This window comes from Pangasianodon hypophthalmus, chromosome 8 (genome assembly GCF_027358585.1).
Source record: "Pangasianodon hypophthalmus isolate fPanHyp1 chromosome 8, fPanHyp1.pri, whole genome shotgun sequence".
NCBI classification, from domain to species: Eukaryota; Metazoa; Chordata; class Actinopteri; order Siluriformes; family Pangasiidae; genus Pangasianodon; species Pangasianodon hypophthalmus.
In genome coordinates this window covers 16,595,879-16,621,935 of record NC_069717.1, presented here as the reverse complement: position 1 = coordinate 16,621,935, position 26,057 = coordinate 16,595,879, and the positions used below count along the sequence as shown (strand labels likewise).

At 39.5% G+C, this 26,057-nt stretch overlaps 1 protein-coding gene across 3 annotated transcripts in view; it reads left to right on the top strand.

Annotated features, from left to right (window-relative positions):
• The window catches only part of upb1 (ureidopropionase, beta), a 65,328-nt gene that overhangs the window by 33,798 nt on the left and 5,473 nt on the right, over window positions 1-26,057 (top strand). For 2 of the 3 annotated variants that reach the window (XM_053235904.1, XM_026910768.3), the window contains exons 5-8: window positions 8,355-8,516; window positions 16,967-17,136; window positions 17,221-17,302; window positions 18,326-18,368. In XM_053235904.1, the coding sequence (XP_053091879.1) occupies window positions 8,355-8,516; window positions 16,967-17,136; window positions 17,221-17,302; window positions 18,326-18,368 (457 nt within the window). The remainder of the gene's footprint in view (window positions 1-8,354; window positions 8,517-16,966; window positions 17,137-17,220; window positions 17,303-18,325; window positions 18,369-26,057) is intronic. The other variant, XM_053235905.1, reaches the window with a different exon arrangement.

Sequence of the window (26,057 nt, the reverse complement as noted above, 5' to 3'; positions counted from 1 at the left end):
CGTCATAGTAACCGCAAAAACTTAAAGAGCCCACCAGATTAGAGCAACTGTTTTTTTCTGGTTTAAACCTTCAACAAGTTAATAATTTACTCAGGTGTTGTTAAAAAAGTACAGTTTAACCACAAGGAGCAAGGAACAATGTTTAATACCTATAGCACTTAAAAAAGAGCTGACATGCTGACTTCTACCATTTTTGATTCTGACAGCTCTTCTGCGCCAGTCCCATTGCCTTATGGGATAGTGCAGTGTTTCCATACTGCAGAACTTCAGTGGAAGCAGTAGATCATCCGGGTATTTCTCAACTACTGTTTTATGAATACTGAGAATTCGAACATACTACTCCTTTGGCGTACTGCTTTTCACCTACTGTGTAGTAGGGTAGTAGGGATATTTGGACGCAGCCGTTGTGTACTTAACGTGGGGGATGTGTTGCTTTCTCGCATGGTAGAGTGACTAGCCTATTATTTTATTTATTTTTTAAAAAATATATTCATATCCAGAGGATGAGGTCTGAAGTCATCTTTTTCCAAGTGAAGACTTGGATGTCTTCCAGGTACAGGCCCCTCCAAAAGTATTGAAGCAGCAAGACCAATTGTATTTTTTTTTTGCTATACACTGAATGTATTTGGGTTTCAGATCAAAAGATAAATATGAAACGAAAGATCAGAATTTCAGCTTTCATTTACTGAAACTTACATCAAGTTACATCGTTTTTTATGACATTTACATCAACCTCTTCAACCTGAGCCTTCAACAGGAGAAGGTGCCAGAGCTGTGGAAAACATACTGCCTGGTTCCTGTTCTGAAGACAGCACCCTCCTAAACCCACATTCTGGGCAATAAACAGCATCACTCTATGACCTACCGGTTAAACAGTGGAGCTCCTACTGGTTAAACAGTGGAGTAGAAGACTCATTCAGCTCCACTGTAGAAAGGAGCAGTACAGGAGGTTGTTTGTACCAACAGCAGTCACACTGTACAACAGCTCAGCACTGTGCTGGGACACTATTTTGCACTGAGCCAGTCTTAGAATAAGCTCACTGGGCAGTAGTTGAACTTTACCACTATCCACTATTCATATCCATATGCACTGGCACTTCACTTCTATTCATTTTTCCTTTTTCTTTCCTTTTCTCATAATTACTCTTTACAATACTGTATATCCCTGTTCATTTTATCATTTTACAATGTTTACACTGTTGACAATGATTGCACTGCACTGCCACTTTAATTCCACTCAAGTCGGCTGCATATATCTACAATGTTTACACCCCACTGTACCACCACATCACACTCTTACACTGTATTCTTTTTATATATATTTATTCTTATTTCTTTTCATTTATAATGTTAAATTACTTTTAGCATACTTCTAACTTTCTGTGCTGCTGTAATATCTGAATTTCCCTCTGGGATGAGTAAAGTGATCTATCTATCTATCTATCTATCTATCTATCTATCTATCTAATATGTGTTAAACAACTTAGTATATGGTACCTTTTGTTTGAACCCACACATTTTTCAAGTATATTGGAACATATGACTGACAGGTTTTTCTTGTTGACCAGGTGTACACTGTTAGATTGATTTAAACAATTAATAGCTCTGAATGTCTACTCTTGGTTTGAGCCTAGGATTTCACCTGTGCAGACTGCATTTGTTGTTTAAAAGGATAAAGCACCATGAAGAGCTGGCTATGGGAGAAAAGCAAGCCATTTTGAAGCTGAGAAAAGAGGGACAATCGATCAGAGCCATTGCACAAACATTGGGCAGACAATACAACTATTTGGAATGTCCTGAAAAAGAAAGAAATCACTGGTGTAGGAACAACTAGACATCAAACAGGTTAGCCAAGGAAAACAACAGCTGTTGATGAAAGAAACATTGCGAGAGCTGTAGCAGCGACATTGGAACCAAGATTAACCTCCACCAAGGTGATGAAAAAGTCAAAGTATGGGAAAGAAAGGAACTGCTGATCATGATCCAAAACATATAAGCTCATCGTTCAGTCATGGTGGAGATAGTATCCTGGCTTGGGCTTGCATGGCTGCTTATGGAATGGACTCGCTAATCTTTATTGATATGTAACTCATGATGGTAGCAGCAGAATGAATTCAGAGGTCTACAGAAACATTTTCTCTGCTAATCTACAGAGAAATGCGTACAATCCAATTGGGAGGAGCTTCATTTCGCAGCAAGACAATGACCTAAAACACACTGCCAACACAACAAAGGACTTCATGAGGGGAAAGAGTGGAGGGTTTTAGACTGGCCAGGTCAATCACCAGACCTTAACCCAATTAAGCATGCATTTCACCTCCTAAAGAGGAGAGTGAAGGGAGAAACCCCCAAAACAAACAACAACTGAAAGAAGCTGGGGTACAAGCCTGGAAAAGCATCACAAAAGCAACAGTTTGGTGATGTCAGTGCATCATCAGCTTGATGCATTTATTGCAAGTAAGGGATATGCAACCAAATATAAAATGTTATTTACTTTGATTTACTTTATCTCTTCCTATACTTTTGCTCACTATAAATTGGCTGGTCTGCCACAAAAGGTACGATGTTCCGAGTTCTTTAACACATCAGGAAAGACAAACTGAAATTCTGTTCTATTATCTTATATTCATCTCAAACCCAAATGTCTTCAGTGTATAGCAAAACAAAAGAATTGGGCTTGCTGTTCCAGCACTTTCAGAGGGCACTGTATTCTGCACTATAATTGGTTTACATTTAAAACAGTCTGTTTATTTAAAAAAAAAAAAAAAGCTGTTTTACATGAAAATGTTTTAACAATGATTCTTTTTGTTATAATACAATGAAATGCTTTTTTGTCTAGTTTTGGAAAATGTGTAATTTATGTAAAGCTATATGATTAAGTGCACTCGGTAATGATATACCACTATTAGATGAACAAGAAGTTTAAGATGGACAAGGGTGAGTTCTGCAGTCATCTTTTTCCAAGTGAAGACTTGCACATTTTAAAACGTTGCCCAGAATAAACAGAGTCCCGGGTCTGGCTGACTCTCTGAACAAACAGCAGTGGTTACACACTCCAAGTAGGAGTAAGAGTCAGTAGGTTTACAGTGGATGGTAGATTTCAAAGTGGAATTTTTTGTCAATGATACGTCTAAAAATGTTATGCTCAGAAAAGTGTTGGTATCTGTGCAGTAAATTACTGTACCTGAGAGTAAAACTTGGAATTGAAGCTGAAGCAATTTAGAGTAAGTATTCAGAGAATGTCAGTGGGTGGGTCCTTTTCCAGTCAAATGTTCTAGACCTCTCAATACATCCTTATAAGAAATGACTGTGTACAGGCTTTTATGTCCATTGAGAAAAGTAACACTTTGACATGTGGGGACTGATCTTTTTTGATATCTCAAACCATATAACGCTTCAACAAATTTGACATAAGCGTCGCATAGTGTTTTGTGCAATATCTTTGCAGCACTACTGCCTACTGCACTGAAATGTGTTATGTAAAACCATGACTATGCTCTGATGCTTGCTTAGCTCCTTACTTTGCCCCTATGGTGCTTGGCCCCATAATTGCTGCTTGTAGCTATATTTAAGTAAGCACCAAATTGCGTTGGCATTTTTTTTTTCATTAGTGTTCTTATTAGGGGTCCAAGCATGAAGTGCTGGAACCCTATTGTATTTGTACTGATTTTCTTCTTATTATTAGGGGTCTTATTCAGTCCAAGCACTGAAGGTTCATAGGCTCCCTATTTAGGGGGCCAAGCACCGAAGGTGCATAAGCACTCTATTGTTATTCTAGATTTTCTTCTTCTCCTTCTTCTTCTTCTTCTTCTTCTTCTTCTTCTGGCTAGGGTGTCTATGGCAGCCCATAGAACCATCTGGTAAAAAGTTGTGAAATTTGGCACACAGGATCTAAGGAACATTCTGACCAATTTGGGCCAAGTGTTGCCAGAGATCTAGCGCCACCATCGGGTCAAATTTGGGCCTAATTTGGAAGTACATTTATGGTCATAACTTTGGACCCTGTGTCCAAAATTTAAAATCCAGGCAGCCCTGGATTCCCTGGTTCGAGACGAGTTCAACGCACCCTATGACATCAATTAGATTTTATGCCATCTTGGATTTTTTCACCACAAAACCTGGTAGGCATCTTCAGGACCATGACCTGAGGCTATGCAACAAATTTCGTGATAGTGCCCCCTACTGATCAAAAGTAACAATAACATGCCAAAAATGCTTACATCTAACTGCCATTTTTGCTACTCCTCCTCCAAATTTTGTCCAATCTTCACCAAATTTGGCCAACATCATCTTGACATCTGTCTACACAACGCTGCAGCAATGCTGCCCATTTGTTCATCTAGACCTTTCCTCCTACAGTCAGAGAATTCAACCACTGTCTGCGGTTAAAACATACACAGCATGAGTGAAACTACAAATCACTCTTGAATCTCTTTGCCTAAAGTTATGGCTCTGCTTTCCTGTGATTGCTTAGGCAACAATTGTAGCATGCCTGTGAATGTGTGGCTCACCGAGTCTGGGTGCTTGGCCCCCGAAAATGCTGCTTGCAGCTTTAATTTTTTTATTATTCTGCTTCTTCTTCTTCCACCATTTAGTCTATGGCAGCCGACAGACCATACATCAGACAGTTATGAAATTTGGCACACAGATAGAGGACAGTCTGAAATGTTACCATAGTAAATTTAAAGTTGCTATTTCAAGCCCTCTAGCGCCACCAGCAGGTCAAATTTTCACTCATGTTTATGCAAATAACTTTTGAACCATAAGGAGTAGAACAAAATTCTTTTTTTCTCTGATTCCTTGGCTCATACTGAGTTGATTGCATACCGTGGTTTCAATTTTCAGCTTAGATTTTCCACAATTGTGAAATGCTTTGAAAACCTACTTTTTTAAACTCCTCCTAGACTGTTTGTCCGATTTTCACCAAAATCAAATCAGATCATTGTTAAACCATGCTAAAAATTATGGAATTCAAAAAAAAAAAAATATGGAATTCAAGTTGAAGTCAAATTTGAAGGCAAGCATGCAGAAATGGAAATGAGGCTATATCTCCATAACACTTTAGCGTGTTCAGACCAAACTTAGTATATACACTATATTACCAAAAGTATTCGGTCACCCATCCAAATGATCAGAATCAGGTGTCCTAATCACTTGGCCTGGCCACAGGTGTATAAAATCAAGCACTTAGGCATGCAGACTGTTTTTACAAACATTTGTGAAAGAATGGGCCACTCTCAGGAGCTCAGTGAATTCCAGCGTGGAACTGTCATAGGATGCCACCTGTGCAACAAATCCAGTCGTGAAATTTCCTCGCTCCTAAATATTCCACAGTCAACTGTCAGCTTTATCATAACAAAATGGAAGAGTTTGGGAACAACAGCAACTCAGCCACGAAGTGGTAGGCCACATAAACTGACGGAGAGGGGTCAGCGGATGCTGAAGCACATAGTGCAAAGAGGTCGTCGACTTTCTTCACAGTCAATTGCTACAGAGCTCCAAACTTCATGTGACCTTCAGATTAGCCCAAGTACAGTACGCAGAGAGCTTCATGGAATGGGTTTCCATGGCCAAGCAGCTGCATCCAAGCCACACATCACCAAGTGCAATGCAAAGCGTCGGATGCAGTGGTGTAAAGCACGCCGCCACTGGACTCTAGAGCAGTGGAGACGCGTTCTCTGGAGTGATGAATCACGCTTTTCCATCTGGCAATCTGATGGACGAGTCTGGGTTTGGAGGTTGCCAGGAGAACGGTACATTTCGGACTGCATTGTGCCGAGTGTGAAATTTTGTGGAGGAGGAATTATGGTGTGGGGTTGTTTTTCAGGAGTTGGGCTTGGCCCCTTAGTTCCAGTGAAAGGAACTTTGAATGCTTCAGGATACCAAAACATTTTGGACAATTCCATGCTCCCAACCTTGTGGGAACAGTTTGGAGCGTGCCCCTTCCTCTTCCAACATGACTGTGCACCAGTGCACAAAGCAAGCTCCATAAAGACATGGATGACTGATGACTGGATGACTGATGACTGAGTCTGGTGTGGATGAACTTGACTGGCCTGCACAGAGTCCTGACCTGAACCCGATAGAACACCTTTGGGATGAATTAGAGCGGAGACTGAGAGCCAGGCCTTCTCGACCAACATCAGTGTGTGACCTCACCAATGCGCTTTTGGAAGAATGGTCAAAAATTCCTATAAACACACTCCTCAACCTTGTGGACAGCCTTCCCAGAAGAGTTGAAGCTGTAATAGCTGCAAAAGGTGGACCGACATCATATTGAACCCTATGGGTTAGGAATGGGATGGCACTTAAGTTCATATGTGAGTCAAGGCAGGTGACCGAATACTTTTGGTAATATAGTGTATCTTAGCCATCATGACTTGAGGGTACCTGCACAGTTTCAGAACAGTGCCACCTAGTGCTCAACAGATATGTAAAAAACATATTTGACTCGGATCATCTTCAGTCCATGCCAGCAATAAGTTTTGGATTTCGTGTTGATAGACCAAACCGAACTGTCGGGCTGAAACCAGTGATACATTTTTCCACAGGAGGTCATTTTGCCTGTACACCATTTTGAGTCATGTCAAAAACCTCATAGAGTTATCTAATCTTCACCAAATTTCACATAGATCATCATCAGAGCATGCTGGCAACAAAACTTCTTGATATCTCAAACTGTTTCCATATAACACATCTTCATTTTATGAATGACTTGGCAAGTCATTACGAAATTCAATATTTGCCATTGGCACCATGCCCTGAAGGCACTCAGAACTTTCTAGACAGTGCCACCTTGTGGTCAAAAATTATAACAATATTTTTAAAAATGCTAATAGCTTTTGAGTACTTTTGCCTATTGTCATGAGACTGATCTTGCTAGATTCCTTGGGTCATGCCAAGAACAATGATCCCAATTATGATCCCCCATAATTGTTGCTTGCAGCTATATTTACATATTGATGTTATTCAAATAGCACACAATCAATGCGTATTATCAAGTGCATTTATTTTGGGCAAGGAAATCATTTTCAAAGTCTGTAGCTTTTGTCAGAATGCAAGCAGGCAGCATCAGAAAGGTGTGATCCATAACCAAAAGGAGAAACAGGTGCAAGATCAAATCATTGTTCTCTTTTTCCTAGGGCCCCAAAATCACTAAATCCACCCCTGCTGTTTAATGCCATTGAAAGGATGCTCATCGGAAATGTTTGTGCACACACATTGGAGTCAAACAACTGCAGAGAGAAAGGGAGAGAGAGAGCATGGCTTACCGGACTTAAACTATGCAGCACAAAAGTTCTCACACTGCACACATTGATTTTCTACATCCTTTATCGTCTTCTGTAATGTGCGTATATAAGCAGCAGAACGCAAGTGCGTATTCTCAACCTGTAGTTTATTTGGGGAGGTAGGAAGCAATAAATAAGGATAATCAATTATCAAACACACAAAAGACAGGTGAGGGTCAATGCTGGGAAGTAACTATAGAAAAGGCACACTGGGGGTCAACGGCTCAGAGACACACATGCATAGAACAAAACTTCACAATCACAGAGAAACAAGGACACGTAGTCAAGTGAAATATGATACATTGATATACATCATGTCCTTCTGACACCATTATTCATTGTCTACAAGGTGCTGTAAATAAGTTGTTTGTGAACACTTTTTCTGTGAGACTGGGTTTCTTGATGTGGTTTATGTTTATTGCCTTGTCATTTCTGTAGGAAAAGGAATATCTGCAATATGCAGCCTACTTTAGAATAAAAATGTATTTTAATTTAAACTAATACCAAGAAAGTCTAGCCACTTAAATGTGGGCTTTTACAGTAAATTGTCCTGGAGCAGTAACAGTAATTTGTATTTATATAATTATTTATAATACAGTAATGTGTGCAGTGCAGACTAAGATTAGAAAGTACCATTTGCTTCTCCTTCAGTCTGCTCTATTACTAGGTTCTTCTATTTATTTTGTGTTGCTTTTGTATTCTGCTTCTTTCTCTGGTTCTTACAGCTGGTATCCAACTGATAACATACAAAAGACCATGTGTTTGTTCTTGTTGACTAGCTAGCCTACCAGTCTATAGTCTACAGTCTATATTCTACAGTCTATATATCATGTTAACTAGCTATCCTAGTCTTCTCAGTTGTAGCTCACTCTTGTTCTCAGTCCAAAAAATACTGTATTACTGGCTAAACAGGTGATATGTATTCTGGCATAATTAAAGAAAGGAAAAGTTGTGGGGAGAGGGAAGATGTTTATTTATATAATTAAAAGAAGTTTAATAATAACTTCTTATTGTTTATTATTTATTAACAATAAATCATCTGTATATACTCCTTTTAATTTGTAGTTGGCAAAAAAATACAACATGGTGGTAGTGTCTCCCATTCTGGAGAGGGATGAGATCCATGGAGGAACACTGTGGAACACAGCAGTTGTTGTTTCAAATACAGGGACTGTCCTGGGAAAAAGCCGGAAAAATCATATTCCGCGTGTGGGAGACTTCAGTGAGGTCAGTCTGGCTCTTATTTGCTCCATCAGTCACATAGTGCCTGTTGCACAAAGATAAGGGTGGGAGTCCAGTGAAGAAGCACAATACAACATTCACTGATTTCATGTTTTTTATGCAATGACTGTTTATATTATGTTATGCGTGACACTAATGATCACAAATCAACTCATCTTTGTGACCTTGCATTTTATGTGACCACTATGATTTATGCAATAAGAGATTGTATGAGTAGGTAATCTGGTTTCTTCCAGCTTCAGTTTGGCTTAAGACACTCCTCTACTTAAGAAGCCCACTCTCATTAATCTCTTATTAATATTGCTAACTATAGACCTGTTGTTCTCCTCCCATTCTTATCCAAAACCTGTGATGTTATGTAACAGCCATTTTCTCATTTTCAAATGAGAAACTCAAGTTTCCCTGTTTTAAAGCCTGTGTGTGATCATTATACTAGGGTGATAGGTCTTTCTCCCTATTTATTTTTCTTTTAAATGGGGAAGCATTCAGTGACTTCATCAAATTCTTTGGGGTATTCACGTAAACTTAGCTCAGAATGCTCCAGCCTGCTTTATTTCTAGGAAAACAAGTCCACAAAATGGTCTTATTTAATCTACATGTGTTGTGTTCAATTATGAAGTCTGTTGGTTAAGAAGTACCACTAGGGGGAGTTGTTGTAAGCGATTGTCATGCATACATGTAAGTGAAGGAGAAATGTGATGTTTTGTCGTGCAGTGCTTCAGTAAACAGATGAATGTATTAAGATAAGTGTGTTCTTTTCTGATTTATGCTGGTGACACAGCAAATTGACGACGAGGATAGCAGTTAATTTTCCTTCTACATATTTGCAATGCCCCGGGGAACCTGCAATTCCGTTCAGTACATGGCTGTATCCATGTACTGAACGGAATTGCAGGTTCCCCGGGGCATTGCAAATGTTTGAGAGGGGGATGACTGGCCTGATACTAGAAAGCGTGCTACACTGCTTCATTGCCTTGGAATAGAAGCCCAGCGAATCTTTTACACCCTTCCAAATACGAGTACGACCTATGCATCTGCACTAACTGCACTCAGGGCACACTTTGTCCCGAAAGTTAATATTATTGCGGAACGACACAAATTTCGACAGAGAGCAATGGCATGACGAAAATATTCTGCAATATGTGGCCGCGCTCCGTGATATGGTGTCTTTATGTGCATTTGGTGACAAAGAAGAGGAAATGCTGCGAGATCAAATCGTTGAGAAAGTGCATAGCAACCGAATTCGGGAACATTTATTGCTTGAAGCAGATTTAACTTTGGACAAAGCTATACAAATCACAAATCAGCTTGAAAATGCAATGGCCAATGCTAGTGAGTTCGCAAAACCTGCCGAGCTATCAGTACAGAGACTGCACGTGAGAAAAAAAGAAGCGAACGCACATAAGGGTACACAGTTAAAGCAACAGAGTCGGATGAGAGTACAGACTGAACGCAGTTGCTACCGTTGCGATTCAAGCAGTCATTTAGCTAATTCCAAGCAGTGCCCGGCTCTAAATAAGACATGCAAATCATGCGGCAATATTGGACATTTTGCAAAGGTATGCCGTTCAACGCGGAAACAAGAGATAAGAGAAATTGAAGTCCCTGAAGTGACTGTCCTGTACATGACTAGCACATCTCCAGCACCAAACAAAATTTTGTGTAATGTCCAAATGAGCACATTGTCCGGTACTACAATGCAGGAACTAATTGTGGATACAGGATCCTCTGTACCTTTGTTGCCAGAGTGTATATACAAACAGTACTTTTCTGAATTGCCTCTGGAACATGCTGATGTGCGTCTTGTCAAATATTCCAAGGATAACCTTCCTGTGCTGGGACGCATTAACACTCAGGCAACACATGGACATTGTTCAGTACCCACTACGTTCTACATTGTGAAAAGTGGAAACCCGCTAATGGGCATGGACTTAATATCTTCCTTGAATCTGTGCATAAAAGGAAACACAGTACTCACTGCCAAAGAATCTGTGTTTGAGGTGTCAATCTCCACAGCAAGTTTTGGCTGTGCAAAGAACTTGTGCAACAGAAACATTGTCGATTACCGTTTTCTGTGAGGGACGCTGTGTCAACAGAACTGAACCGTTTGCTAGCAGCAGACATTATTGAAAGAGTAGATGCTTCACCCTGGGTATCACCTATCGTATTGACCCAGAAGAAATCGGGAGATATCAGAATGTGTGTGGACCTCAGGGAACCGAACAAGGCAATCGTTGTGGACAGTTACCCCATTCCACACACTGAGGAACTGTTTTCGCAGCAGAGAGGTGCAGTGCTGTTTTCCACAATTGATCTTGCAAATGCCTACCATCAGGTCCCCTTACATGAAGATAGCAGAGACCTTACTGCCTTGATAACACACAAGGGTCTGTTCCGTTACAAAAGAGTCTGCTATGGATTAGCTTCAGCCCCGGCCGCATTCCAAAAATTGATGTCCACAATCGTAAAAGATGTTCCAGGTGTCCAGTGTTATCTGGATGATGTCATCGTGTTTGGTGACTCTATTGCTAGTCATGATGCTCACCTAAATACAGTGCTGCACAAACTCCAAGAAGCAGGGCTGTGTCTAAATGAGCAGAAATGTAAATTTCACCTGGAAAAACTCACATTCCTGGGCCATACCATCTCTAAAGAGGGACTGATGCCAGATAACAGTCACCTGGAGGCAATATGTAATGCTCCACCTCCTTCGGATGCCAAGATCGTTTTTAGGTCTTATGGCATGGTATGCAAAATTCATTCCAAACTTTGCAGCCATAGTCGAACCTATGAGAAATGTGCTTAGAGCAAACTTAGACTTCAAATGGACTACCAAAGCTCAGAAGAGTTTCCAGACAGTCAAAGAACTGATTGCACAGAGCTCTGCACTGGCTTTATTTGACCCTGCATTGCCTACAATTGTCACAACAGACGCATCGGATTACGGTATCGGTGGTGTTCTGACCCAGCTCCATCCAGATAAATTGGAAGGGACTGTGTCTTTCGCTTCCAGAGCCCTAACCGCTACAGAGAGGAAATATTCAGTAGTCGAAAAAGAAGCCCTCACTTGCGTCTGGACCACTGAGCGTTGGAGAACGTATCTGTGGGGCATCAAATTCAAGTTGAGGTCGGACCATCAAGCATTGACTACCCTCTTGACTACTAAGGGTATGGGAAGGGCTGGACTGAGAGTTGCCCGATGGTCCGCCAGATTGCTTTGCTTTAATTATGATATGGAATACAAGCGTGGCACTGACAACCAGGTCACAGACTGTTTGTCACGCTTGCCCCTGACAAATTAAACTAACCCTGATGTGGACTCTGAACCAGAAACTGTAGCTGCTGTGAGCACCCTGCTATCAGCTGTGTTGTTAAATCCAGTTTATAGTTTTTCTTGTAAATGTAGGCTATATAATTTGTAGTGAATCTCATAGATTTATAGTTAATTCATTAATCATTGTAAACTGTTCAAATTAATTTTTTTACTCTTTTCTATCTTCTATTTCTACCTATATTATTTGCCAATTCACACCCACTAGCTAGATCTCTCCTAGGGAAGTTGTACAAAAAAAATTCCAAAACATTAGAGGTACCATTAAACACGGTGAAGGCCATCATCAACAAGAACATATTACCAAGAATATTACCAAGAAAAGGACATCCCTCCAAAATGGACAAAAGCACAATAAGAAACTTATGAGGCTGCCAAGAGACCAAAGGGAACATAAAAAGGAGCTGCAGGAATATCTGAGAAGTACTGGTCACGCTATGCTTGTGACAGCAATGTCTCTTATTCTTCACATGTCTGGCCCGTGAGGTAGGGTGGCTAGACAGAAGCCCTTTCTCACAAAATTAAAAAAAAAATCCAAGCCCACCTAAATTTTGGCAAAATACCTGCAGGCCTCTGTTAGACAGTTGAAGATGAAGAAAAATTTCACCTTCCAGCATGATATAGACCCAAATCAGAAGAAGATGATTAGTATTTTGGAATAGTCCCAGTCAGAGCCCAGGTCTAAATCTTATTGAAAACCTGTGGAATGACTTGAAGAGGGCTGTGTACAGGAGATATCTTTGCAATTTGATAGATCTGGAGCATTTTTGCAAGGTAGAATGTAATAAAATTAATTGGTAGATACCTACCCAAAAAGACTGAGTGCTGTATTACAAGCAAAAGGTGCTTTAACGAAGTATTAGTTAAGAGTGGGCCCACTTGTGCAACCAGGTTCTTGTAAGTTTTTTTTCTTTTTCTTTGTTTCCCTAAAAAAGTTTCTGTTTGTTTTCCACCTGAATTTTGTTGGCTGCTATTATATTCAAGGTAGCAAAAGATTTGACGTGATTTATCTTGGTTTCATTTTTTTTTTACATCACAAAAGTCGGCAATATTCACAGATGTGTGTAGAGGGACATGGGAAGGCATTTTACATGGAGGGTGCTTGACTTTTAAGCACCATACATGTGGCATGCGCTGACGTCACAGATATAGCATTACAGATCTGATTATTTATGACATGTAACGTAAATGATTTATATAGATTTATTATGTTATTGTTCCTAACAATATAACAACACTTAGAGGAACTTGTAAGGTAGAAGATCCACATAATTTAATGCATTATATAACAAAGAAAGGTGTATAATCACTGATAAGGTAAAGTTATGTTAGGACACATTTAGGCTATTTAATATGTATGGAAGGATTGTCGCTGTTAAGTTGGCACACTTAACAGTGGACATTGACACAAAGCCACTTTACAGAAAAATATAAATTCAGGATATACATTTTAAATTTATACATTTATAAATTTACCTCTAATGAGCAAGCCAGAGGCAATGGTGGCAAGGGAAAATTCCCTGAGACAAGATGAGGAAGAAACCTTGAGAGGAACCAGACTCAAAAGGGAACCCATCCTCATCTGGGTAACAACGGATAGTGCAACTGTCAATAATTTATATAATTCCCTTCTATAACTGTGTACTATATGGTCAAAAGTATAGTTGTGTAACCAGGAAATTCATCATAGTTTTCAAGTGTATTTTGTTGAAGTTATCAAACTGTTAACTGATGGAGACTTGAGTGCAAAATTGTTTGTGGCAATTGCAGTCCAAAGCCATCTTCATGGTTTTTAAGTGGTACCATCCACAGTAATCACATGTATCTTTAGGCTGTCCATATGGGGCTATCCTCAGCAGCAGTGAGTGGTTTCCATGACATGAGAACTCCAACCAGAAGTAGGGCTGGATCAGGCAGGTCCAGACAGTAGAAGTGGTAAGGATCACTGGTATCTCTGGAGTAGCTCGACAGAAAGAGAGAGAAAGAAAGAGAGAGAGAGAGAGAGAGAGAGATTATTAGGTATGCTTATTGTCATGTAATGGTTAAGGACTATGTAAATTGTTTGCACAGTGCAAACTTTCTGAGCGGGTGCTTCACTGAGGAGAGCAAACCTTTTAGACACATGAAGTGGAGAGGAGTGGTGCTTCTGTGGGCAAGCCTTAACGTTAGCTTTGGCTTTGCGATTATGCCGCTGAGTTGTCACCCATTCACTCCACTTTGAGGGCTCTAATGCCGGAGGTGGGGGATTGCTAACTCTGCCTAAGGCATCCAGACTTTCCTCTACAGAAAATACGCTGCTCTCACTCTCGCTAACCTTCTCTAGTGTCTAGATGTGCACCTCTAATGCTGCAATCTTCTTCATCAGAGAGCTAACTAATATACTTATCACAAATAAAGCTATTACTAATGATGGTGGAAGAATGACTAAACATCGTGCGCTCAACACAATGAACAAGCTGAATGTTTGCCATGTTGAGTGTTTAACATACCCTAGTCAAAGATTAGTCGAGATTATATTAGACAGAGCCGGCCCGGATGGCCTCCGCTCGCTGTGTTTAGACAAAAAACAAAAGTGTTCTTTGAGAAAATAAAAAATGCGGCAGAAGGGGAAAGTGAAAAATACAACAAATGAATACAATAGAGCAAAATTATTGATGAAAAGAGAAAAAAAAAAAAACGGTATAGTTTAAATGAGGACACAGGCAAGAAACTCCCAGCAAATAATTTGAAACCAGGAACTATGCCACAGCTATTGGTTTGCATCTCGAGGAAAACCCTCTGTATTTACCTTCATGAACGCATCGCTTGATTGTAGACTTCGACAATGATACTCCTACCTCCTCAAAAGTGTTCTTGACTTGGCTAGATGTTCTGAAGGGGTTTTCTTCAACAAGAAAGAATACTGCGATCATCCACTTTAGTTTTCTTCCATGGTCATCTGGGCCTTTTGGTGTTGCTGACCTCACCAGTGCATTCCTTCTTTTTAAGAATCTCCAACTTGTTGATTTGGCCACTCCTAAAGCTTCTGCTATCTCTTTGATCGGTCTGTTTTGTTTTTACATGAAATATAAAAATGAAGTAGGGCTTGGTTAATTAATGTTATTTTTTATCAATACCTAAAATAACTGCTAAGTCTAAGTGTCTGTTCTGAAATCTGCTTGCATCTAAATTCATTCTACATCTAATTTAAAATACATTAGTAACATTTAACTAACTTGATTTTTGGCAGAAACAGTTTAATTTCATTGTCATATACCTTGTCCTTTATGTTCAGTCATAGGAAAGCAAGCACTTTTCAACTGTGAAGAGTGTCTCAGTTACATGCAATTCTACAACTTGATATTGGCATGAGCAAGTAGCTGTATTAAGTCCAGTGCAATGTCTGACAGTTTGATATAACCACAATATGTCATGATGAAATTTATTCTTTTGGGGGGCACTAGGGGTGCATCATGAAATGATGTCTATATTCTATATATCTCTATATTTAAAATTTTATATAATATCTGGCATGTGCAGTACTTCAGCTACTTGATTCTAAATAGTACAGTAACATTTGCAGTGAGCAAAGATACTCAGAATGACTTCTAATCATTCTAAATCTGAACTCTCCTGAAGAGGCTGCAGTAAGGCCTCATGTGGAGATACTGGCAAACCAGTTGCTGAGGCCTTACTGCAACTGGTTTGCCAGCATCTCCACAGGTGGAGGAGGCCTGTGCGGTCAGTGATCAGACTTGACCATAACCCCACTGAACACCTTTGGAATGAACTGGAATGCTGACTGCACACCAAGCCTCCTTGCTAAATGCTCTTGTGGCTGAATAGGCACAATTCCCCAACCAGCATTCCAAAATCTAGTGAAAAGCCTTCCCAGAGGTCAGAGGCTATTATATCAGCAAATGTTTGCACTTAGGCACATGCTGTAATGCAACAATGCCTTCAGAAACAATTAAATTACGTTTCTACATTAAAAAGAATAATATATATATATATATAATATGATGAGCTCTTTCTTTTCAAGTTTCCTCACTTAATTGCTACCATAACAAGAGTTAGTGATGCACACAGACATGTTATTAATGTTATGTCAATCGCTGTTAAAGTGTCTTGCCGCTGGAAAGGAGAAATCTTTTATTCTTCATCACTCCTGCAGTGATGCACAAGTGATGGGTAATAAAAATGATCCTTTAGGGCCTGTGATTTTAGTGGCCTTGTTAATGAATTTGCATGTGGAACATTTAGAATGATTGCATGCAACAATGCCACAGATTCTATTAGCCTGATGATTCACTCCTGACAAGAAATTATACTCAAAATGTCAAAATCCTTCAGGATGGTTCCGAGACAGCTTCCCTTTTTAAACAAACCTCTACTTATCTCCTACCAATTGGACAAAGAGATGTAATCAGCTATACACTGGAAACCAACAGAAGACTGTTGGCCAATCATTTGTCCACACTTAAGTTAATCACACTTAAGGGTAAGTGCTTGTCTTGGTGGGTGGTCTAGACAAAAAAAAAAAGAAGAAAACCCCAGAAGATTGGTAAAGAGTGTCTGCAGGAAGAACTGGGATAGGTCATAGGTGTTTGCAGGAATGGGCAGAATTAGTCAACAGTAACTGATGAGACCAGTGAAGATTGTTTGTGAGAGTGGGTGGGATTGGTCAAGATTGCCTGTGTGAGCACACCTCTAATTGTAGGTTCCCCCAGAAGCGATGGCTAACAGTAAGAAGCTAATCATGAAATTAGCTTCTTCTAGGCCTAACATATATGGTACCTGGATATTGGACAGTGTTGTTATGCTGTTTAACAGTTTTCATGATTGAGAATATTTTTTTGCTCATGCACTGCCAAAGTTCCTTGTTCTTGCTAAGGTTATAAGTTCTTGATTTTTACCATGCTATAAAATACATGTTGCAGTTGCAGTCAGTTGTTCTGTAACATATGTACCCATTAAATAAGGGAAATCCTTTTTGAAAAATTCCTTGATTTCTATACATTTCCACTATTCATTTGATTTAAAGCTGGCATGCTTTAAATCTCCATGGTTTTAAAACTCCATGGTCATTTGCAAATCTAATCTGTTTTCTACTTATTCAAAATAGTCTACATATTATATGGAGGGAAACACTGGCCACCAAGTCTTTCAGACACAGTTTGGAAAGATAGCTGTGAATATCTGTTATGGCCGCCACCACCCACTTAACTGGTTCATGTACAGCATGAATGGAGCTGAGATTATCTTCAACCCCTCAGCTACAGTGGGAGCTCTCAGGTAAGAGACCTGCACCTTTCTCTTCTCCCAAAAAAATAGCTAATTATAATATTGCTAACAGGTCTTTATGGCTTTGTGTTTCAGTGAACCCATGTGGTCAATTGAAGCTAGAAATGCTGCCATTGCTAACCACTGCTTTACTTGTGCTATCAACAGAGTGGGCATGGTATGTAGATTTTAATTAAAAAAATAAAAATAAAAAAAGAAGAAACATAGGCATATCCAGAAAAATTCCAAAATCATGTCTGTTAATCATGGGATGATCAATAGTAATGAAATAATCACAGTCAGTAGAAATGAAATCATTTTACTGAAAGTACACCTTTTGTTCAAATGAATATAATGGAATGAAAGTGGAAGTTGAGATTCATAGGCCATTGAAATACTTAAATTACTTAAATGCTGTCAGGTTGGATGGGGATTATCGCCATACTGCTATTTTTGGGTCTCTCTAGAGATGTTCAGACAGATTCACACTGTAGCTGGACTACTCGGAGACATTCACGTACTTGTCCTGAAGCCGCAAATGTTTCCTGAAGCCCTTTGCCCCTTGACTATGTCTGAATACTTTCCGGTCCTAATGTGTGTACAGTGGATATACAAAGTCTACACACCTCCGTTAAAATTGCAGCCTGAGGCCGACGAGGCGTGAGCTTTTCTGGAGACTTCGCTTCCTCTTCATCTCCCACCTTCCTCTCCTCATAGTACCCAATGAACGGCCGAGCAGGTTCGGCCTTCAGAATGGCCCTCCCCAAAAAATTTCTTAATAAACTGACAAACTCGGCTACATTGCAAAGCCCTCTGGTTCCCATGGTGATCAAGATCTCCAACCACTGGCGGGCTGGGCCAGTGAGCCGGAACAACAAGAACTCCAGCAACTGCTTCTTGTCAGGCTTGGGGTCCACCAGGCTCTTAAAAGTCTATGGCAATGCTGCAGGTAGCATTCTGGGTAAACTGTAAAGCCATCCGGGGGATATGGAAGTCCACTGAGAAAAATGGATAAAGTCGAGTGCTCGCATGATAATCCTGGCTTGACGCCCCTCTCGCTTTCCCGCTGGGAAGTGAATGGTCCAATTTTAGTCACTTAATGGTTAAAATTTTGAATACTCTTCCACACATATTAATATCCAATGTAATATGTTTGACCTTTGAATAATATACCGATTGTATTATGTGTGTTTCCACCTAGGAGTATTTCAAGAATGAATTCACATCTGGAGATGGGAAGAAAGGTAATTTTTCATAGTTCTAAAGATAGAAATTATTTGGTGTCCTGTTTAACTGGTACTAGCTGATCAAGTAAATTTTGTCCTTTGTCTGTCTGTGTGCTTCCTGTCCAAAGTTCATGTCTATCTGTTTGGATACAAAAAAAAGATTGTTCTGTTTACATTTTTAATTATTATAACTATTGCATCAGCTTGATTTATCATATTGTAATGACTAGCACAGGGGTTCCTAAACGTGGGGCTGCTTGATATACAAATGGGATCACAAGAAAACTCTCTCCTCTTTTGTTTCATTCAATTATTTTATATTTCATTTAATGTTAAATGTAATATTTATATTAAATATTAAATTTATATTTAATGTTTAATATTAAATTTCGAAGATGGATTTTGTGTATCTTAATATTTTGAAATGTTACTGGGAGTCACATTCAGACAAGTCACATTTTAATTAATAGGGTACATGTTACTGTAGTCTTTTCACTATCCTGACATGTTTCACTAACAAACAATCATGGGAAAAAGAAAGTACACCCTCCTTCAATTCTCTGTTTTTATTTATCTGGGTCTAAATAACAATTGTGTGGCCCTCATTTTTCATCATTTTTTAGTCCTTTGTTTTCCCCAAAAAAGTAAACCAACATTCAGAAACCAGGTGGGAAAAAATAAGTGCACCATTCCTACTTCCACAGTCATTAAGAGAGTAATTAGCAGATGTTACTAATGAAATGCACAAGATTAGTTAATCATCAAGAAGTGTGACTACCTACAGTTGAGGTCAAAAGTTTACATCTCCCTTTCAGAATCTGCTATTGTTTACTTGTCTGTTATTGTTTATTTAGTGCTGACCTGAATAAGATATTTCACATAAAAGATGTTTACATATAGTCCACAAGAGAAAATAATAGTTGAATTTATAAAAATGACCCCGTTCAAAAGTTTACATCCACTTGATTCTTAATACTGTGTTGTTACCTGAATGAGCCATTAAGAGCCGGGGGGTGAAAATTTTCTAGATTAGTAATACTTTAGAACATAAGGTCAGAGTTTTTGATTTGAGACGCAGCCCATGACAACAATCATGATGATAGTAGAAAGTTTTATGAAAGACAGAACTCTTCAGTGTGTTTAATATCTCTGTGCATAAAATCGCTAAACATTTTACACTCCGACTTGGAACCCTGACAGACAGGAATGATTTGTCTCTGACGTTCTATCTAGGGAATATCTCTTTTAAATCTTCCGGTGTACATAAGATGGACAGGTGAGTGTGTGAACAATGTAGCTCACATTGCTGCTGCTTCTGCATGCGCACACAAAGTCATACATCAAGTATAACCAGACCGCTTTGCTTCGCATTGGTATCACAGCACCCTGGCATGGATCATTTTCCTATAACACAACAACTCTTCCCACTAGACTGATAAGTCTAGCTTATATCAGCTGTATAACAAATGATAATTTTCATAATGTCCTCGTTCACAACTCAGTGATCAATGATTTTTGAAACATTTTGCTATTTGAAAGATACAAGCTGATGTTCATTCGATTTGTTCACCCTTCTAGTTGCGTAATTGTGAGGCATTTTACTGCCCCAGCTTACTGATTACTGCCCCATTTAGCTTGACAGAGTTATTATTGCACCCAGTAGTCAAAAATGGGAAGGACAAGATAGTTAATGACAGGACTGACAGATTGAGCTAGTTAAAAAATTAATCTGTGGCCACCAAGGTCTTGACTTACAGCGAATAATCAGAATTAAATCTAACAAATGTCCGCAAAAAAGGCTAAGTGCCATGTGCAAACAGTGTGTCTACATTAGATAGTACCACTTCTGTTGTAAGATATATTTCAATCATTGGGAGAGGGAAAGGGGGATTATAGAGTGGAATAATAATATTGTGAAATAACAATGGAAATTGTCACAAAACTTTACAGAAATCTGGATATAAAACGTAAAATTTAAAATGTATCCCTAATGAGCAAACCAGAGGCAATGGTGGCAAGGAAAAACTCCCTGAGATGACAAATGGAAAAAACCTTGAGGGGAACCAAACTCAAAAAGGAACCAATCCTCTTCTGGGTGACACCAGATAGTGCGATTCTAATCAATTTCTCTTCTATAACTGTATACTATAGAATCAAATAGTGCTAACTGTGTTAACAGGAACTTAATTATGAGCATCATTAGGGTTTTAACTTTAAGTAAGTCTATCATATGAAACTGAATTTATCAACTGTTCAATGGTGGAGACATCAGTCTCTGTTCTTAGCAATTGCAGTCTTTAGGCTATCCAAGGAAGAACATCCACAGCCATCTTTAGGGTGTCTATGTGGTACCATCCACAGTAATCCCACTGTGATCTCAGCAGCAGTGAATGATTTTCAGGGGCTGAAAGCTCCAAGCAGAAGTGGGACATCAGGGTGGAACAGGCATGGATGGAATAGGCTAACTGAAACAGGATCACTGTTTCAGTGTAACATGTAGCTTCACACACACACACACACAGAGAGAGAGAGAGAGAGAGAACACAGATTATTAGGTGTGCTCTTTCACTGTCAATGCTCTTCCGGTATTTTCATTAAATGCCATGATCCATGTACGGTGGATATAAAAAGTTTACACACCCCTGGTAAAATGCCAGGTTTCTGGTGATGTAAAAAATGAGACCAAGATAAATCATTTCAGAACTTTTTCCACCTTTAATGTAACCTATAACCTGTACAACTCATCTGAAAAACAAACTGAAATCTTTTAGGTTGAGCGAGTAAAAATAAAAAAACAAAATAATGTGGTTTCATAAGTGTGCACACCTTTTTATAACTGGGGATGTGGCTGTGTTCGGAATTAAGCAATCACATTCAAACTCATGTTAAATAGGAGTCAGTACACACCTGCCAACATTTAAAGTGCCTTTTATTAACCCCAAATAAAGTTCAGCTGTTCTAGTAGGCTTTTCCTGACATTTTCTTAGTCGCATCTTACAGCAAAAGCCATGGTCCACAGAGAGCTTCCACAGCATCAGAGCGATCTGATTATTAAAAGGTATTAGTCAGGAGAAGGGTACAAAAGAATTTGTAGAGAGCTCCAGAGAGCTGGAAGTCCCTCCAAAATTGATGAAAAGACGAGAAGAAAACTGGTCAGGGAGGCTGCCAAGAGGCCTACAGCAACATTAAAGGAGCTGCAGGAATTTCTGGCAAGTACTGGCTGTGTAGTACATGTGACAACAATCTCCCGTGTTCTTCATATGTCTGGGCTATGGGGTAAGGTGGCAAGACGGAAGCTTTTTCTTACAAAGAAAAACATCCAAGTCTGGCTAAATTTTGCAAAAACACATTTGAAGTCTCCCAAAAGCATGTGGGAAAATGTGTTATGGTCTGATGAAACCAAGGTTGAACTTTTTGGCCATAATTCCAAAAGGTATGTTTGGCACAAAAAGAACACTGCACATCACCAGAAGAACACCATAACCACAGTGAAGCATGGTGGTGGCAGCATCATGCTTTGGGGCTGTTTTTCTTCAGCTGGAACTGGGATCTTAGTCAAGGTGGAGGAAATTATGAACAGTTCCAAATACCAGTCAATATTGGTAAACCTTCAGGCTTCTGCTAGAAAGCTGAAGATGAAGAAGAACTTCATCTTTCAGCACGACAGCGACCCAAAGCATACATCCAAATCAACAAAAGAATGGCTTCACCAGAAGAAGATTAAAGTTTTGGAATGGCCGAAGAGGGCCGTGCACAGGAGATGCCCTCGCAATCTGACAGACTTGGAGCGTTTCTGCAATGAAGAGTGGGTGAATATTGCCAAGTCAAGATGTGCCAGGGGTGTGTAGACTTTTTATGTCCACTGTATATGCATAAGTATGCAATCTGGATACATACTCCTGTCATTTAGGCACTAGTAAACTAGGTGGCTTGCCACAAGTTGGCACAAGTCAGATTTCAGTGTCTCAGTATCAATTTGTTTTATCATATCCTCAGCAATTCATTTAACAGTAGGCAAGCTAAACCTCTCAAAATATACAAAACAATCATGATTTTGCTTATTGCTAACATTAACACACACTACCATGTCAGTGTCACTGCTGTGCTGAGAATGGTCCACACAGGTACCTGCACCATGACCAATAGGCTTATTCAGACAAAATCTTAGATTTAGGCCCAATAGAACATACACAAAATACCATGCTTTGTTATGGATTACAATACCATACAATATCAGTGGTGTTGACCCACCATAGTGTCAGTTTTAGACATAATTGTCTTCGATGCTACCCGTTCACATCACCAGTGTACTAAATAGTATGGCAACATAGTATACCTAACATGCTACCAGGCAGCCTACAGCAATGTACAATTCCACGCACACTATTTGTATGCTGGTATGCATCCAGTGACAGAAGGTGAAGAAACTACTAGAAACATCTATGCATTGGCACTGGGACATGGGAGGCAGAGGTGAAGCAAATATCTGGATGAAAGTTGCTGGAAAGTCGTGTAAAAATGTGTCATGTGTTCATTCACAGTTGAAAGCCTGAAAGCCTGAGTTTTATCATGGAGGAGACAAGCAATTTCTTTTACAGACACTCTAAGACAAAAAAGTTTAACAAAAACCTCCAAAACAAATCTGGAGAAAGTGGTCTATAGTTCAGTATTTTGGAAAACAAGGAAGAAACATGCAACACCATCAGCTGTGCATTTTTTTTTGCTGCTGTTCTGTATAAAATGCATTAACGATAATGAACATTTCCTAAACATACTACACTTGGCCCAGGCATGTAGGGACAATAGTTATGGATTTGTTAAATAGGATTTATTAACTAAGAATTGAAATGTCAATTCAAAAAATTAGCCATCGTATTCAAGCGTTCTTTTTAAAACAATCCATGAGAATACAGTGTTTGTATTTCCAGATTAGTCTATTTAACCTGCCTACATTACTGTGGATGGAATAAGATTTTAGTGGCAGTGAGCAACTATTTGTTATTAAGTACAGACCTGCCAACCCCAAAAAGGAATAATGTGCAGACACATCAGGGGAGGATAGAGGGTTTCAGAACGCACATTTTCAGTATAGTTCTTAGACAAATCACTTGTCCTAGGTAGAAAATGCAGTGTGCATATATACAGGGTTTGTTTGCTTGTCTCTTTTAGTTCACATACGATACAGAAAAATTACATAGAAATGTTTACTGTACTTCCTGGCTCCTGAGTGGTGCAACAGAAAAGGATTCGCCTTATCATCCATGAGTTAGAATCCTGATGATGCGACAGCCACCCTTGACCAGGAGTCCAAGAGATCAAAATTGGCCATGCTCTCTGGGTGGAAGAGGTGTCATGCCCTGTCTCCCCTGCCCATCACAGTGACACTTGCCAAAAAAAATATTTAAAAAATGTCCTTTACTTGCTTTATTCCTATTATAGGAAAGAAATATAAAGATGTTACGTACAGCACTTGGTGGTTACCATACAATCAAGTATATACGTGCACTCCAGTTTCTACTTTGACATGCCGTTTGAATGTGTCTGCATTGACCGTCTGCAATACCGTTAAAATTATTTGTAAAGGGTTAGATTTGACACTTTTTGGTAGGCCTATTGAATCATTTTGTCCCTTTTGGCTGAAAAAGTATAGTTTTCAGATGAAGATTTTGGTGGCATCTGATGTTACTATACACTGATCAGCCATAACATTAAAACCACCTGCATAATATTGTGTAGGTCCCCCTTGTGCCACCAAAACAGCTCTGACCTGTCAAGGCATGGACTCCACAAGACCTATGAAGGTGTGCTGTGGTATGTCTAATGTTAGCTAAGTCATACATACACTGATAGATTTTATTTCACATTAATTAATTCAAAATATTCTCCATTTATTTTGCCTGAAAGCAAGGCCACATATTTCAAGCAAGAAAACTGAGAGACTAATGTGTGATGGGGGGTGGGGTTCCAGAGAGGTCAGTTATTATTGGAACATTCAAAAGACCTGCACAGCTGTCAATCATTTCAGATTTATACATCAATTGCCTCCTCTGCCAATGGGGCTCTTTTTGTGTATTTTTGAGTGCTAACTTATAGCAATGTAAAAATGTGGAGTTTCTATAAAATGTGGAGCAGGTCTATAAGTACGGTCAAACCCAAAGTCCAGGTCCCCTAAGTTTTTACGCACACACATTTCCTCATTGGGCAAAGTTAGCCTCAACATAGTTTTTATACAAAGGCTAGGATATCATTTTTATAATATTGTACGACACTGTCCGTCAGTCTCCTTCTCATCCTCCATCTGTCTTGATGGTAAAAGGTGCCCACCTGTGACAGAATAAACAGGGCAGAAACTAGCTGATGAGTTGTGCATGCCATCAGATGAGCATATGATAAAACGTACCTATAAAATATGTATATCTACTAAAGTGGCCAGGGGATGAAAATGCAGGGAATGCAAATATAGGGGATGTAAAGTAGATAATAGAGAATAAACACAAATGATAACATAATCATAAAAATATACTTGAACAAAATATTCAAAATGAACAAGTGAAATCGTTAACACAACAATGGTTGTCAAAACGCATGGATATTTCATTTTATCTTTCATTTTCAAATTCAGTTCTAGACCCCTTAAGCAATTCTCTACCTTTTCCCCATGCCTCCATGATTGTGGGAACCTCAACCTAGAATAGGTGTCCAAAGTTGGGCCCATGTGGTCCTGTTGATTTGTAATGAAAACCTGCAGCCACATTAGTCCTTTACGGACTGTACTTGAGCAAACCATTCCACACTCTACTGATGTTAATTTGTTGGCAAAACACATAATGAAAACCATCCCAAATTAGTTTATCAATCAGTCTACTTAACAGTTTAAGAAGACCTGTAACATTATATACAATAACTAGGACACTGAATATATAAATTTAAAAATACATTTTCGATGCAGCAAAAATAAGCATTGCCTGAATACATGCCTTAATGTCAATTGATTAAAATATTTAACATTATAAAAGTACAATAGGCCAATTGAAACTTAATAATGAAACATGGCATGAGCATTACAGTGTGTCAGGGCGCATTATCCTGCCGAAAGAGGTCACTTCCATTAGGGAATACCGTTGCCATGAAGGGGTGTATCTGGTCTGCAACAATGTTTAGGTTGCTTAGGTGGTATGTGTCAAAATAGCATCCACATGAATGCCAGGACCCAAAGTTTCCCAGCAGAACATTGCCCAGAGCATCACACTGCCTCCGTCAGCTTGCGTTCTTCCCACACGCACCCGGCCTTCCACATGATGTAAAAGAAAATGTGATTTATCGGACCAGGCCACCTTCTTCCATTGCTCTGTGGTCCAGTTCTGATGCTCACCTGTCCATTGTAGGCACTTTTGGCAGTGGACAGGGGTCAGCATGGGCACTCTGACAGGTCTGTGGCTACACAGCCCCATACGCAGCAAGCTGCGATGCACTGTGTGTTCTGACACCTTTCCATCATAGCCAACATTAACTTTTCAGCAATTTGTGCTACAATAGCTTTTCTGTGGGTCATCAGACCAGATGGACTAGCCTTCACTCCCCACGCGCATCAGTGAGCCTTGGGCGCCCATGACCCTGTCACTAGTTCACCTTGGACCACTTTTGGTAGGTAACTAACCACTGCATACCGGGAACACCCCACAAGGCCTGCCGTTTTAAAGATGCTCT